At 41.0% G+C, this 15,076-nt stretch overlaps 1 protein-coding gene across 1 annotated transcript; it reads left to right on the top strand.

The window, feature by feature from the left end:
- Nucleotides 1-7,765: 7,765 nt before the first annotated feature.
- LOC311276071 (C-C chemokine receptor type 4) lies at nt 7,766-12,486 on the top strand. The gene is made up of 2 exons (XM_084385544.1): nt 7,766-7,943; nt 9,493-12,486. Exons 1-2 carry the CDS (start codon nt 7,921-7,923, stop codon nt 10,526-10,528), a joined length of 1,059 nt encoding a protein of 352 aa, XP_084241670.1. The 5' UTR covers nt 7,766-7,920; the 3' UTR covers nt 10,529-12,486.
- Nucleotides 12,487-15,076: the final 2,590 nt, after the last annotated feature.

Raw genomic sequence — 15,076 nt, 5'->3', positions numbered from 1 at the left:
GATGTATTTAACAATAATTTCTTCCATTTTCAAAAGTCTTATCAAGCTTTAAAATATCTCGTGATCTAATAGTTATTCACAAAGTCTGATTTAAATGACTACACGTTATCTAGTTCCTTTAAGGTATCCGTTAGTCTAATTATTCACAGCTCCAGTACTTCGGACACAAATGATCAAAATAGCCACACTACCTGAGGCTTCTAAACTTAACCACAGCCACAATCCATTGGTCCTTAAATTTCGTTACGCAAAACAGTTAAGAAATGCAACACTGTCACAGTACGTCGGACAAAACCACACTACGTCGGGTTTTATGTTATTTTCTTAAAATAATTTACTTAGCCACAGTACTTCGAGCTTAAACAATATTTATCCAATTTAAAACACTGCCACAGTACGTCGGGCAAAACCACACTGCTTCGGGTTCTTGTTTTAAACTTCACAGAGTCACGGCGCGTCGGACTCACTAGCCTACACTTTAACAGACAATCGTTGTGAAATAATTCTGTGACCACACTGCGTCGAGTCTATTCAATTACTTTAGAATTTCCTCAGAATCATTACCACTTCCCAATCGGTTTCAAGTATGTTAGAAACATATACATTTGTTTCAGTTACTTTAGAAACAACCAATCTAATATAACTCTGCCACCACAGTACTTCGGGTTTATTCAATTACTTTAGAATCTTAACAGAACTATAAGAGACCAACACCAAATTTTAGTTACTTTAGAACCTTTACACTTAAGCACTTTGTTTCAATTACTTTAGAAACAACAATTCCAATACAACTCTGCCACCACACTGCTTCGGGCTTATTCAGTTACGTTAGAATCATAAACAAAATTGTACGGAATAGGCTTAAAACTCCTCCTGCTAATACTGAATAAATCAAATTCGATCTCTTCTGTCCTTAATTTTTCTTTTCTAGATTTTTTTAAAACGAGGAATTCCTTGACAAAAACAGCATAAATGAAAGAAAACAGCTTTTTCTTACCTTTTCCCTTTTTTGTTGGAAATCCGTCGACTGGGTCTGGCTCGCCAATGTAAGAAAAATGAAGTGGACGTCGAAGATCTCAAAAATGAAGTTTATTACAGCATAGCAGTGGCAAGGTACACGAAGCACCTTGGGTTCACCGGCGTCAGAATGAACCCCGAACATACCCAATCCTAAACCTTTTATCCTGGTCTTAATGTAAATGAAGTTGCTCTTCTTGCAACAGCTGTGGTCTGTATGTTAATGAAATTGAGACACCCCATGGTCCCTAGTGTCCCACAGAAGGTTCTATGTTATTCTTTCAAATAAGAACAGTCAAAGGTTAAAGTGATAAGATTGTTTGAAGTCCCTTTAATCAAGATGGTTGTTGGTTGCCCTCTGTGATACTATTATTAATTTATTACTGAGATTGAATGTAATTTTCTCTATATGATAATTAAACTCTTTTAAGTGAAGGAACATTTTGATATACATATATACAGTGAGGAAAATAAGTATTTGAACACCCTGCTATTTTGCAAGTTCTCCCACTTGGAAATCATGGAGGGGTCTGAAATTGTAATCGTAGGTGCATGTCCACTGTGAGAGACATAATCTAAAAAAAAATCCAGAAATCACAATATATGATTTTTAACTATTTATTTGTATGATACAGCTGCAAATAAGTATTTGAACACCTGTCTATCAGCTATAATTCTGACCCTCAAAGACCTGTTAGTCTGCCTTTAAAATGTCCACCTCCACTCCATTTATTATCCTAAATTAGATGCACCTGTTTGAGGTCGTTAGCTGCATAAAGACACCTGTCCACCCCATACAATCAGTAAGAATCCAACTACTAACATGGCCAAGACCAAAGAGCTGTCCAAAGACACTAGAGACAAAATTGTACACCTCCACAAGGCTGGAAAGGGCTACGGGGAAATTGCCAAGCAGCTTGGTGAAAAAAGGTCCACTGTTGGAGCAATCATTAGAAAATGGAAGAAGCTAAACATGACTGTCAATCTCCCTCGGACTGGGGCTCCATGCAAGATCTCACCTCGTGGGGTCTCAATGATCCTAAGAAAGGTGAGAAATCAGCCCAGAACTACACGGGAGGAGCTGGTCAATGACCTGAAAAGATCTGGGACCACCGTTTCCAAGGTTACTGTTGGTAATACACTAAGACGTCATGGTTTGAAATCATGCATGGCACGGAAGGTTCCCCTGCTTAAACCAGCACATGTCAAGGCCCGTCTTAAGTTTGCCAATGACCATTTGGATGATCCAGAGGAGTCATGGGAGAAAGTCATGTGGTCAGATGAGACCAAAATAGAACTTTTTGGTCATAATTCCACTAAACGTGTTTGGAGGAAGAAGAATGATGAGTACCATCCCAAGAACACCATCCCTACTGTGAAGCATGGGGGTGGTAGCATCATGCTTTGGGGGTGTTTTTCTGCACATGGGACAGGGCGACTGCACTGTATTAAGGAGAGGATGACCGGGGCCATGTATTGCAAGATTTTGGGGAACAACCTCCTTCCCTCAGTTAGAGCATTGAAGATGGGTCGAGGCTGGGTCTTCCAACATGACAATGACCCGAAGCACACAGCCAGGATAACCAAGGAGTGGCTCTGTAAGAAGCATATCAAGGTTCTGGCGTGGCCTAGCCAGTCTCCAGACCTAAACCCAATAGAGAATCTTTGGAGGGAGCTCAAACTCCGTGTTTCTCAGCGACAGCCCAGAAACCTGACTGATCTAGAGAAGATCTGTGTGGAGGAGTGGGCCAAAATCCCTCCTGCAGTGTGTGCAAACCTGGTGAAAAACTACAGGAAACGTTTGACCTCTGTAATTGCAAACAAAGGCTACTGTACCAAATATTAACATTGATTTTCTCAGGTGTTCAAATACTTATTTGCAGCTGTATCATACAAATAAATAGTTAAAAAATCATACATTGTGATTTCTGGATTTTTTTTTTAGATTATGTCTCTCACAGTGGACATGCACCTACGATGACAATTTCAGACCCCTCCATGATTTCTAAGTGGGAGAACTTGCAAAATAGCAGGGTGTTCAAATACTTATTTTCCTCACTGTATATTGGAGTGGAAGTTTTTGGGAACAGAACATAATTTCTTACACGGTGAAGTGAGTGACACAACAAACGCCACAGGTCACATGATGATAACAACATGATGTAGTTCGCCCGATTTTCATTCATACTACACACATTCTGTCACAACATAACCAGGCTAAAGACCAGAATACAATTCACAGAAGTTTAAGGCAATTCCACAGACTAATAGAAGTTCAGGAACAGGAAGTACAGGAAGTCCTTTCTTGAAATGTCTCTTAAGGATAACTCACAGAAGATACAAGAAGTCCTCTTTCTTGGACAGTCAACAGAACATAACTCACTGAAGATACTTCACTACACAGGATATAACTCACAGAAGATTAGAGTCCACTCTCTCTCGAACGATCCACACGGTACAATTCACAGAAGAAGATTGGAGTCCTATCTCAGACGATCCACTGAATATAACTCACAGAAGAAGAGTGAAGTCCTCTCTCGGACAATCCTCATCATATCACTCACAGAAGAAGAGTGAAGTCCTCTCTCGGACGATCCTCATCATATCACTCACAGAAGAAGAGTGAAGTCCTCTCTCGGACGATCCTCAGCATATAACTCACAGAAGAAGAGTGAAGTCCTCTCTCTGGTGATCCTCATCATATAACTCACAGAAGAAGAGTGAAGTCCTCTCTCGGACGATCCTCAGAATGTCTTACTGATATCGCAGGGATCCACCCCGCTAGCAACACAGCAGACACTAGCCCAGCACAAGAACTTTAAAAGGCACGAGGGAACAGAATAATGTGTAACGTATAATACCCGGCAGTGAGGGAGTGAGAGCAAACAGAATATAAAGACTGGTGATGAGATGATTATGACGTGATAGAGATCAGGTGTGGTGATGAGGGAATCGAGTGCAGGTAAGGATCCATGGGAATGCTGGGAAATGTAGTGCGGGACAGGACCAGGAAACCAGGGGAACCGTGACAGAACTCCCCCCTCCCCGGAGGCGCGTCCTCGCGCCTAAACAACAGAAGGGAGGAGAGAGCCAGGGAGAGGTCATAGTGGAAACCAGGGTGGAACCAGGATGGAGCCAGGGAGAGGTCATAGTGGAAACCAGGGTGGAACCAGGATGGAGCCAGGGAGAATCCAGAGAGGAGTATGCTGTGAGGTCGACCAGGGCGGACGTGACTTTCAGGTGACCAGGGTGGAGGCTTTCTCTCAGGTGACCCGGGTGGAGGCTTTCTCTCGGGTGGAGACCCTCTTTCGGGCGGCCAGGGCGGAGCGAGTCGAGTGGTCAGCCACGGTGGAGTAGGCCGAGTGACCGCCCACGGAGGAGCAGGTTCGAAATAGGGTTGGTCAGGGTCAATGAATTGCTCCGACTTGGCTGGGCAGAAGATTTGCTCCGACTTGGCTGGGCAGAAGATTTGCTCCGACTTGGCTGGGCAGAAGATTTGCTCCGACTTGGCTGGGCAGAAGATTTGCTCCGACTTGGCTGGGCAGAAGATTTGCTCCGACTTGGCTGGGCAGAAGATTTGCTCCGACTTGGCTGGGCAGAAGATTTGCTCCGACTTGGCTGGGCCGATGATTTGCTCCGACTTGGCTGGGCCGATGAGATGTATTAGTTTGACTGTGCGAAGGACAGGCTTGAGCTTGATTGAGTGAATGCCCTGCTTGGGTTCGACTGGACTGACAGTTGGCTCGAGCTCGCCTGGGCGGACAGTCGACACTTGTTAGCCTAGGCAAACAGTCGACACTGGCTCGACGGGCCAGACAGTTGACACAGGCTCGACAGGGCAACTCTTTGCACTCGGTCGCACTTGACTCTTATTTGACTGGGTAGACAAACGACTCTGCTTGACTGGGCAAATTAATTGAACTGGCTCTTCTGTGCAACGGAATTGAACTGATACATCGGGGCAGATGCATTGAGCTGGTTCATCTGGGCAGACGATGTCTTTAATGTGGACTAGACTGGGACCTTGACTGGGACCTTGACTGGGACCTTGACTGGGACCTTGACTGGGACCTTGACTGGGACCTTGACTGGGACCTTGACTGGGACCTTGACTGGAAACATGGCTTAGAGCTGGACCCGGAGCTGGACTAGATACTGAACTGGACACTTGACTAGAATCAGACTTGACTGGGCAGACAACGGGTTCTGGCTTGACTGAGCAGACGAATAGCTCTGGTTCGAAGACGGGCTCTGGCTCTTGCTCGGAGACGGGCTCTGGCTCTTGCTCGGAGACGGGCTCTGGCTCTTGCTCGGAGACGGGCTCTGGCTCTTGCTCGGAGACGGGCTCTGGCTCTTGCTCGGAGACGGGCTCTGTACTGGACTGGACCAGCGGCGAAGGCCGCTCAGGGCTGGACAGGACCAGCGGCGAAGGCGGCTCAGGGCTGGACAGGACCAGCGGCGAAGAGGACCTTGAGCTGGGCAGGACCAGCGACGAAGAGGGCTTTGAGCTGGGCAGGACCAGCGGCGAAGAGGGCTCTGAGCTGGACAGGACCAGCGGTGAAGAGGGCGTTGAGCTGGATGGGACCAGCGGCGAAGAGGGCTCTGAGCTGGACGGGACCAGCGGCGAAGAGGGCTTTGAGCTGGACGGGACCAGCGGTGAAGGGAGCTTCGAGCTCGGCGGGATAAAAGAAAACATTAGTTCTGCGGGCATGACGCTGTCAGTCTCTAGCTCGGCGGGCATGACGCTTACTGTCACAGGCGCGGCGGGCATGGCGCTCACAGTCTCAGGGGCGGCGGGCATGACGCAAACTGCCTTGGGCTCGGCAGATCTGGCGTGAAGTGCGGGCTTGAAAGAGGAGATGATTGGTGCAGACTTGACAGAGGAGATGACTGGATTAGACGTGACTAGGCAGATGGCTGGATCTGATTTGACTGATTCGGTAGAACTGGAAGGACGGGGTGCACACCTGAGAGCTCCCCGGACAGACATCAAAGTGGGGTCAGATAACTTGGACATCATTTTGGCACTATTTGAAATGAGCTTACGTGCTCGGGGCCATGCGCTGAGTCCGGGGCAAATTAGGGGTTCTTGCTCAAAGGGCTGTGCTTTAGGCGATTGAGCAAACTCAGCATGGAAACTTTTGGTAAAGTAACTCAAATTCTGGAAAATAGAAGCATCGGAAACCAACAGAGTTTGTGCCCACCTCTGGGTGTGGCCAGTAAGAAGGGAGAGAATGAAGGCAATCTTACTTGTGTCAGAAGTGAAATGAGTCGAGTTTACCACAAAGTAAAGTTCACAACGGACGAGGAAGTCCCTGCTATCATCTTCCCCGAATATGTAGCTGGTAATTCCATGGGACTGATGTAAGCAGAAAGATGAACACTAGAGACGATGTCTTGAATCAACTGAGCTGCCACGGTGAAAGCAGTATCCATAATTGACTGAGAAGCGTTGGTAGCGCAAGTAGAGAAACTGGGTGGAGCTTGCCTCGAGTTTGGCCGGGTATTCTGTCACAACATAACCAGGCTGAAGACCAGAATACAATTCACAGAAGTTTATTTAAGGCAATTCCACAGACTAATAGAAGTTCAGGAACTTAGGAAAAGTCTTCAGACAGAAATATAAACTTAAATGATAATAATAGAACACAGGAAGTCCTTTCTTGAAATGTCTCTTAAGGATAACTCACAGAAGATACAAGAAGTCCTCTTTCTCGGACAGTCAACAGAACATAACTCACTGAAGATACTTGAAGTCCACTCTAGGACTCTCCACAGGATATAACTCACAGAAGATCAGAGTCCACTCTCTCTCGAACGATCCACATGGTACAATTCACAGATGAAGATTGGAGTCCTATCTCAGACGATCCACTGAATATAACTCACAGAAGAAGAGTGAAGTCCTCTCTCGGACGATCCTCAGAATGTCTTACTGATGTCGCAGGGATCCACCCCGCTAGCAACACAGCAGACACTAGCCCAGCACAAGAACTTTAAAAGGCACAAGGGAACAGAATAATGTGTAACATATAATACCCGGCAGTGAGGGAGTGAGAGCAAACAGAATTGAAAGGCTGGTGATGAGATGATTATGACGTGATAGAGATCAGGTGTGGTGATGAGGGAATCGAGTGCAGGTGAGGATCCAGGGGAATGCTGGGAAATGTAGTGCGGGACAGGACCAGGAAACCAGGGGAACCGTGACACATTCATATATGCAACATACCTTTTAAACTGTCGCAAATTCAGTTTCAAACCAAATGTAGTACCTACTATAAAGTATATGCGATCTCTGACGCAGCATCTGTTTTGAGCCTGAAAAACCTGTTAGGCTTTCATATAAAATGTCAGTTTGCATTATAAATACCATGGCGAGCAGGAAAAAGATACACAGTTTTGAAACTTACCCATAATTTATTTTCTAACAAGCATTAGTTTCACTTGCTCTTTATTTGTTCAATTCATGAAAACTGACTCACTGTTCAAGGTGAAAAAGCACAGATATAGTTCATTGTTCATGATATGTTCAATGGTGTGGGATGGCACTGGTTTATCTATATAAACTGTCCTATCAAGACATTTGCCGTGGGTGGGGGCAAATATTAGCATTTATTCAGTAGCCGTCACAGACTTCAAATGACTCAGATTTATTGTTTTATCTCCTCCCCGGGAATTTCTTTTTGTGCATCCAAACCTGCTAACCTCAGTGCGGTGACAGGAAATGTGTTCACGTTACCTTCGCCTCACAAGATACAGTTATGAAGAAAAGCACACTCACATGCACATGCTTCAGTTTACAGGAAATTTGCTGAAGGCAAATGTACAGAAAGAGGGTGAAAATTATTACTTCCACGTAAGTCTCAACATCTCAACAACAAGAGTTGACAGCAATTTGTCAAAATGACTGAATCAAATACAGACAGGTAAACAGATTTTTTTATTTTTTATTTATTGGATTGTCATGTTGTGTTTAGATCCATCATTAAAGAAATGACAAATTCTGATAAATTACAGAGATTGGCTCTAAAATGTAACCCCTGTCTCTTGAAAACAGTTGATATATTACATATATTAAATATGATATATTACATTCAATGTTGTTAATGCAATTATTATCATGTTCAAGTGATTCCTAATCAGTATTGGGAGGTTTTGTAAATTATTTGTCTGATACCGTAATTCACAAAAATAGACACTGTAGAGAGATCACAGACACTGATGGTGTGATAGTGGGATTGTGGTGGGATGTTTCAAAGCATGTGGTTAAAGAGCATATGCGACCTCCTGTTTCTACGTACTAATATTTGAGAGAAAAAAGGTCAGCATGTGACAGGTTTGAGGTTTGGTTTAGTGGCACCTTCAAATTGGCAGTCAAATTTTGTATTCAAAATATTAGAAGAATTTCTCAAATGCCTTCCTCATATAGTATGTCAGTGTATCGCTGCCAGCCATTACAATGCAATTACACCATAATGAAACTTTGTCTGATGTGCAGCCAATGGTTACACTTTATTTCGATGGACCACCTCAGACCTTCTACTAACAATAAGTAACTTTGCAACTACAGGTCAGCTACCAGTTATTAGAGTAGACTGTCTGCTTAATATCTGCCAACACTTTATTTTGACAGACGTTCTATTGACTCTGTCAATTTATTCTACTAACCCGAACCCTAACATCTAACCCTAACCTAACAGTCTACTAGTACTCTATTGAGAATTAGTTGACATGTAGTTGAAAAGTTACTTATAATTAGTAGAATGTCTAAAGTGGACCATCGAAATAAAGTGTAATCACAGCGGCTAAGCATAGAGCACCGGAATATAGTTACTCTCTACAAATTATTATGCATACTTTATGTAAAAAGTATTTAGAAGTTAAATGGCAGACGTTTTCTGACTCAGTTTCCAGATTCACAAAAGTCCCCATCATGGAGATTTGCTAATGAATGCATTAGAACTTGCTGACACCTCGCTACTTTCACACCATGACATTATCGCACGTTTCCACTCCCAGTGTCATTGTTCTCTGTGCTTTCAAAAAACAGTATCATAAACCACTGCATGATACTGTCAAATGAGTAGTCTCAGTCCACAAAAGTGGCATGCTACTAGTTGAATTCATTGTGCTCAAGAACAACAAAAACTTTGTTTTCAAACTACTTTTAACTAATTAAAAAAAAAGGTAATATTGAGTAAAAACAGCATTTAAACAATTATTTATTATAAATCATATATTATCAGTATAAATAAATATAATCAAAATAAAGTATTAAAAATGAATAAGTAAATTAAAATATTACAATTTAAAACAAACATAGACAAGACACTTTTTTCTTTTCTTTTTTTTCTCAGCAAATATTGATATATGCAATTTGTTAGTCAGCATGTATAAGCATTTTTGTTGTTGATTTTATTTATTTTATTCACTGACATTCATATTTCACTAAATAACATTTACTGTTTGTTACAGGATGCATACATCATACTATTACTATGAAACCGGAACCATATGCAATAATGAAAATTCACACCTAAATTCAAATCTCAAGGCTTCCATTTTCTACATCGTTTTTGTGATTGGCCTTCTTGGCAACATCACGGTCTTATGGGTCCTCTTGAAAAAAATGCATGTGAAAAATATGACAAATCTCTGCCTGCTAAATCTGGCCCTGTCAGACCTACTAATGGTCCTCTCACTGCCCTCCTGGGCTGTCTATGCTCAGGGCCACCACTTAAAAGGCAATGCAATGTGTAAGGCTATGGCAGGTACATACCAAGTGGGATTTTACAGTGGGATCTTATTCGTGACCCTGATGAGTGTGGATCGCTATCTAGTCATCGTACATGCCGTTGCGGTGCTGGGAGCGAAGATGCTGCATTATGGAATTGTGGCGAGTCTCATTACATGGATGGTTTCGATCTGTGCCGCCCTTCCAGAGGTCATCTTTGCAGCAATGGTCAAAGAGGACAACATCACCAGCTGTCAGCGAGTTTATCCTGCTGGGTCGTCTCAGAAGTGGAAGCTTTTCCGTAACTTTGGTGAAAATGTAGTAGGACTGTTCATATCTTTGCCCATTATAGCCTACTGCTACTTCATGGTCCTATTGGTTGTGAAGAAGACAAAAAACTCGAAAAAGGATCGGGCAATAAAGCTCATCTTAGGCATTGTCATCGTGTTTGTGGTTTTCTGGGTGCCATACAATGTGGTGGTGTTTCTGAAAACCTTGCAGGAGTTTGACATTCTAACTAGCTGTGAGGCTCAAAGTAATATCAACACAGCCATGGAGTGGACAGAGATGATCGCACTCACACACTGCTCTGTAAATCCGGTGATTTATGCTTTTGTTGGAGAAAAGTTCAGGAAATGTCTTATAAGTGTGTTTTCAAGGCATCTTAAATGTTTGAAGACCTACCAGTCAACATCTACACAATCAAAAATTTCAGAGAATGAAACTTCCAATACAGCTATTATTTTTACACCTCCCACCAAAAGTACACAAGTTTAAAGTTTTTTTTCCGAATGCAGTAAGAAAACCGACATTGTTTCAGAATATTTTGGTGCTGTTTCTTTGTTTTTGTAAATATTGTGCTCATCATTTAATCTTGCTTTGTTTTTGTAAATATAAAGATGTTAATCTTCATTCATGCATTGCACTATATAATGCAATCTAACATTTGTTGATTTAATGATGGTAATAGCATATCAATTATTCTACTTCAATTAGTGAAAACAATCATCATTGGAAAAAAAAAAGTAAAGTGTTGGGGAAAGTAATGCATACTGTAACGTATAGGCAGGGACAAAACGGAGAGAGAGAGAGAGAATCCATAGGCAAACACAAGTTTAATAGATAAACATAAACACAAGATAATCCAAAAAAAAGATAACATCCACAAAGAGGAGGCAGGGGAACAACGACCAGAATTCACAAACAGGAAAAACAACCGACAAACAACTACTGAAGCACAGAGGTTTAAATAGACTGGTTAACAAGGGGCTGATGAGGGACAGGTGTTGGTGATTGATGTCATGGGAACTAATAAGGGTAACTATGGTGACAAACAAGGTACAAGGCAAACCAGGAACCAAACACAGGAAGTGAACACAGAAACAATGGGGAACTAAGAATATACTTCAACATAAAAGTCCTACAAAAAACAAGACAGTACAGGGATTTTCGTCCCTGCCTATACGTTACACATACTTTCTGCATTCTAATGTTTGTGAGTAAACTTGTGCCTGTAGAGTATTTCACACTGGCTTAAAAATTAACCAATGCATTAAATGAAATGTAATATTTTCATATTTGTCAAAGTATTTGTCATCTACAAACATCTGTTCCTCAATATTTCTATAAGCTTTCACCTGCTTTCACCTCATGACCTGCTAAAAATGTAATCACTGGTTCTGTACAGCAGTCAATAAACACAGAAAGAAAAGTAAAAAAAACACAACCACACACACACCTCGATAGTAAAACCAGACACAACAACAACAACAAAAAATGTCCCCTTACATTGGCTAAAAGAGGATATGAGAGCAGACCTGGGGCACGTTCAAGTTCAAAACGGTGCGCAACGTTTTGCTACGGTTTCCGGGTTGAACGTCATGTTTCCTGGAAACGGCGTGCACCGGTGTGCAACGGGGTTTGAGATGCGTTTTCTCTTGTTTGGTGGGTGTGTCAGAACTGCAGTCCAATCAGCAGCAACATGTATATAAAGCATGCCGTATTAAAGTGAACTCGCACAATGGGTTCAAGAAAAGTAATTTACAAATGTGTTTGATGCAGCTCGGTATACGCAACAACTGAGGATATTAGAAGACATGTTTGTCTAAAGTTTTATTGTAAAAAATATCGGATATCAACATAATGATGTAGTTGTTTATATTTTTAGCTTCATTGCAAGTGTATTGGTATAGAAATAAACAATGGTAATTAAGTGCTTTTCCTAAAAATGAGAAAGAAAATACAGGGTATTAAAACAGTATGAACTACAAATAAAGTCAGTATGTGAGGCTAAATAGATGTGTTTTAGTCTGAATTAGGTAAGATGTGTGCTTCAGTTTCAGCAATCCCTTCACTCGATTCGGATGTTCTCTTTTGTTATGGGCGGCAAGTGCAGTAACTGTAACATCGGGCATATTTTGTAGTATTAAACACATATTTATACCGACTTCATCAGGCTCCGAAAATTCTTCACAAAGAACACAAAGAATGGCCTTCTCAGCTGCCATAGTTGCAACTCTTGCGTCATCACAACAGTGTGTTCAACGCATCACCGTTTCTGTTTAAAAAACGTTGTGCAACGTTTTGTCGGGGCTGAACGCAGCCCTGATGTATGGAGGAACTTTATTTTGAATGCAGTCTATATTGGACTGATGTCTGTAAATGTTGTATATTCCTAATGTCTGTGCTAAACTACTTATTTCAAACACAGTGATAAATATATCAAGATGTTCATCAATAAACAAATAAATAAACACCTGTTTCAAAGGTATATTGTAATGCTACCTCTTACCACAAGAGCCCTCCCTAACACACATGGCACATAGTCACATACATGCCTACAATATTGAACAGCTTAAAAATAATTCACATAAAACATTTAACAACACTATCTCAAAACGAACTATTTTGCCTAACAGTATACTGAGATACAAGTCTGACCATGTCTCCATAGCAGAACTTAACCTTTTCATATATTTGCACCATGGAATAGATTTTCTCAGGTACATTTTATTATCTTTATGTGGACATATTTTAAATCCATGTCATTACTATATATAGTACATACACAGTGTGTCATTGATTTCAACATAAAATCCAATCCACTCAATAATAATTATCAAATATTCTAATAAATTCTAATACATTTCTGATAGAATATGTTTTAAATAATTCAACGTTTTATATTATAATGCTTTTTTGGATTATTTATTTACTTATTTCCCTATTCTTATGTATAAAACTTCACAAAGTTATTGAAAAAAGCTTATTGTAAAACAGTGATAATAAATGCTGAAAGTAACTTCACCCTAACCTTTGTCTTTACCTTAAAAGCTACAGCGGAAAGCCACAGAGATATGCTCTGCAGAGTGAGGTGGATTTCCTGTGTTCTTTGGCTCTGATGCAAACACAGTACATTAAGACTGCTGACATGACACTGTTACTTCAAGTAGCACCTAAACACCTAAGCAACAAAAACCTTAATCAAACAGTAACTTTTATAAAAACTGTCCCAAAACTGTTGTGACATACAGTAATGTAACATTAATGAAATTATTTTATAGTAATAATTTCTAATCTAACACAATCAAATTTAAATGCTAGTTGTTTAACTTAAAGCAATATTTGATGTGTTAAAAAAACTTGGTTTAAAACATGGTCAAGAACAATATCTACTTTAATTTCTGTCTATGAAATTCAATAATTATCAAAATCTATCAAAACAATATATATTGAATATCTGATGCAACGCATCATGTAAGTTCATTCATTGATGTTTTTGATTGGACTTTGTGATCACACACAACCACTTCCTCATTGTGATGTACATGTGATTCTATCTACATGCAAATGTTATGGTTAAGACCACATTCTGGAACTATCAACTCAGAAAAGAAAAAAAAAACTGTCTATTGAAACATGATGACAGCTATGCTGCTTCCTGAGAAGTCAAAAGGAAGTGTGCAAAAAATTTATACAAAATGCATGATAAACCAATTCACCTCTTTTACAGTGATACAACAGAATTCACCAATTATATAAAAAGTTTGGGTTACACTTTTTTTAAGGTGACGTAGTGTAGCGATGGTGGCCCATTTATAAACATTTATGTTTACTTCTATATTTAATTTGGTTTGTTCGGGCGCCAGCCAGGCGTGTAATCCTGGCAATAAATAAATTCTTACACCCACCAGCTACATATGAAGACATTGAAAAAAGGGAAACTCAAATCAAACTTGTAGAAACCAACAGATTCATTTAACCATTTATTTTTAGGAATTCAGCCCCCAATTAAATTCCACACAAAGAAAAAACATTCCAACATCACTGTTGTCAATAACACACTTCCATGGAAAACAAACAACAACAAAAAAACATAAAGGGAAAAAACAATCAGTATAAACTATAAAGAAATATACATTTTCTCTTTATAAGGGGAGGAAAAACATGATCTGCACAAAAACAGCAATGATGTTGACATGGGCAAAGTTTGTAAACTTTCTCTGACAGTCACAATATAGGCTACGAGGTAAAAAGAAGTCTATGTCCAAGCAACCCATCCACCGATGAATTCACCGCTTAGTTTCAATTCACACTCTTTTTTTACTCTCCGACCGTCAAAAGAAAAAGTTTGATTAATTGTGTGTGCGTGTATGGACGTGTGTATGTATTGTGGGTGCGTCAAGTCTGTACCCGATGCTGCTGGTCTTCGTTTTGGGCCTTTGGCAAGTACAGGAACTTCGTTTCCAGCACAATCCAGGAAAACGCGATGAAGACTAATCCAAGGCAACGCACTCTACCCACAGCCGAGATAGAGAGCGTCCAAACCGCTCACAGTTTCACTTTCATTTCCACCGTCACGGCATCCGCACCCAGATAAACCCACACCTCCAGGATACTGCAAACTTCCGTCATACTTCTCTCCCAGGCAGGTCAATTTCTCGTACCAAAGCTCGATACTTCTGCACGTTCCTCGAACAAACAGCACAGCACGTTCCTCGAACAAACAGCACAGCACGTTCCTTGAACAAACAACACACTTCACTTCCCCATTACCAGTCTACTTCCGCTCACAATTCCCCTCCTTAAATAGTTCGTCACACCGATTATCCTCTTCTGATTGGTTTAAAGAAAAAAATATAATAATAATAAAGTGGCTAACGAATTCCGTTCTGCCACACTCCCTCCCCCAGGGAAAAACAACTCCTAGTTGTTGGACTAAGCAATACCTTAAAATCCCAGGAATTCCTCTTCCTCATCCGAGGTCTCCTGGAAAATCTCTTGTAGTTTCTCCCTGTTGTGAAACTCTAATTCCTCTGCAGTAGG

The sequence above is a fragment of the Rutilus rutilus genome, assembly GCF_951802725.1.
Source record: "Rutilus rutilus genome assembly, chromosome: 17".
NCBI classification, from domain to species: domain Eukaryota; kingdom Metazoa; phylum Chordata; class Actinopteri; order Cypriniformes; family Leuciscidae; genus Rutilus; species Rutilus rutilus.
This window is presented reverse-complemented; position numbering and strand designations above follow the sequence as displayed.